At 39.8% G+C, this 1,217-nt stretch overlaps 1 protein-coding gene across 1 annotated transcript in view; it reads left to right on the forward strand.

Annotated features, from left to right (window-relative positions):
* Window positions 1-1,217, forward strand: part of fam161a (family with sequence similarity 161 member A) — an 8,173-nt gene that overhangs the window by 1,082 nt on the left and 5,874 nt on the right. Inside the window, exon 2 of the mRNA XM_015380934.1 lies at window positions 495-763. Coding sequence (XP_015236420.1) covers window positions 495-763 — 269 coding nt within the window. The remainder of the gene's footprint in view (window positions 1-494; window positions 764-1,217) is intronic.

A 1,217-nucleotide genomic window follows, 5' to 3' on the forward strand; every position in this document is an offset into this window, starting at 1 on the left:
GTGCAAGCATCCTCAGTAACCCTCCTGCAGGACTAAGCCTATTAGCCCATGTTGGCAAGGACCATATGGTAATGAAAGGAAGGGTGTTTTAGTATGAAACGAGTTCACCTGATGAAGTTAGGATATCAGCTGAACTCTTTTCATACTAAAACACCCTTCCTTTCATTACCATATGGTCCTTGCCAACATGGGCTAATAGGCTTAGTCCTGCAGGAGGGTTACTGAGGATGCTTGCACTGCTCTAACGTTACAAAATAAACTTCATGCACTTTAACACTGAGGCTCTTTTCATGTGAAACAGCATTATAACTGTCTTTGCCTAGGGAAATTTGGGGCACAGTTTTATTATAAGCATTCTGATCGCATTTTAGCTAAAGGATTTTTAGCAGAAACATAACTGTTATGTTATGTTACCCCCGATAACCAGTTATTCTTACATCTGGCTGATAAAGTGCTTTGAATATGAGCTTTTTGTGGTGTTTTTACGGTTTTAGTTGGAGTATGAAGAAATGGGATCTGATTTCTGTCATGAGGACTATCTGGAAAAGGGGGTCCCTCACATTAGGAGCGGCCATAAAGCAGCAGGAGGCTTCCTCGACCTGAGCAAAATCTTCTTCTCTAACGAGGAATACTACAGCAAGCTGGAGGAGCTGAAAAAGGCCCACCTGCGCACCATGGCTGAGCTGGAAAGCATGTATCAACAAAAGCTGCAGCTCAAGTCCATGGAGCCCTTAGACATGGCAACGCTGGAGTTAGGATGCAGGTGGGTGACTTTTCTCAAGACTCCAACTGTATGATGACCGTCACAGGGTCTGATTCTCATGCTTATAATAGTACTTTAGATGGTTCCACATAAAACATCAAAACAGTTTATTGTTTTATTGGCTACTGCTGGTTTAATGGAATAGTTGAAAGAAAATGCAGAGAGTTTACTTTTTCACAAATTCCCTTTATGTCCTGATACAATATGTTATATTTTAAGGACATATTCCAGTTAGTTTTCCATCACATAGAAAACAAACTGACTCCAGATTACAGCGCCTTGCAGGAATATTTACACCCCATTAAATATTCAAGTTTTTTTCCCATTACAGCAGATTTTATCTGATGGATCAACATCTTGGAGTCTTTACGTTTAATGGATCAGAGCAAAAGCAATGGAAGAATATTCTGATGTGAAAAGAAAGAAATGTGGTTTATTTTTTTTAAAGAGATCA

This window comes from Cyprinodon variegatus, unplaced genomic scaffold (genome assembly GCF_000732505.1).
Source record: "Cyprinodon variegatus isolate N-32 unplaced genomic scaffold, C_variegatus-1.0 Scaffold225, whole genome shotgun sequence".
Classification (NCBI taxonomy): Eukaryota; Metazoa; Chordata; class Actinopteri; order Cyprinodontiformes; family Cyprinodontidae; genus Cyprinodon; species Cyprinodon variegatus.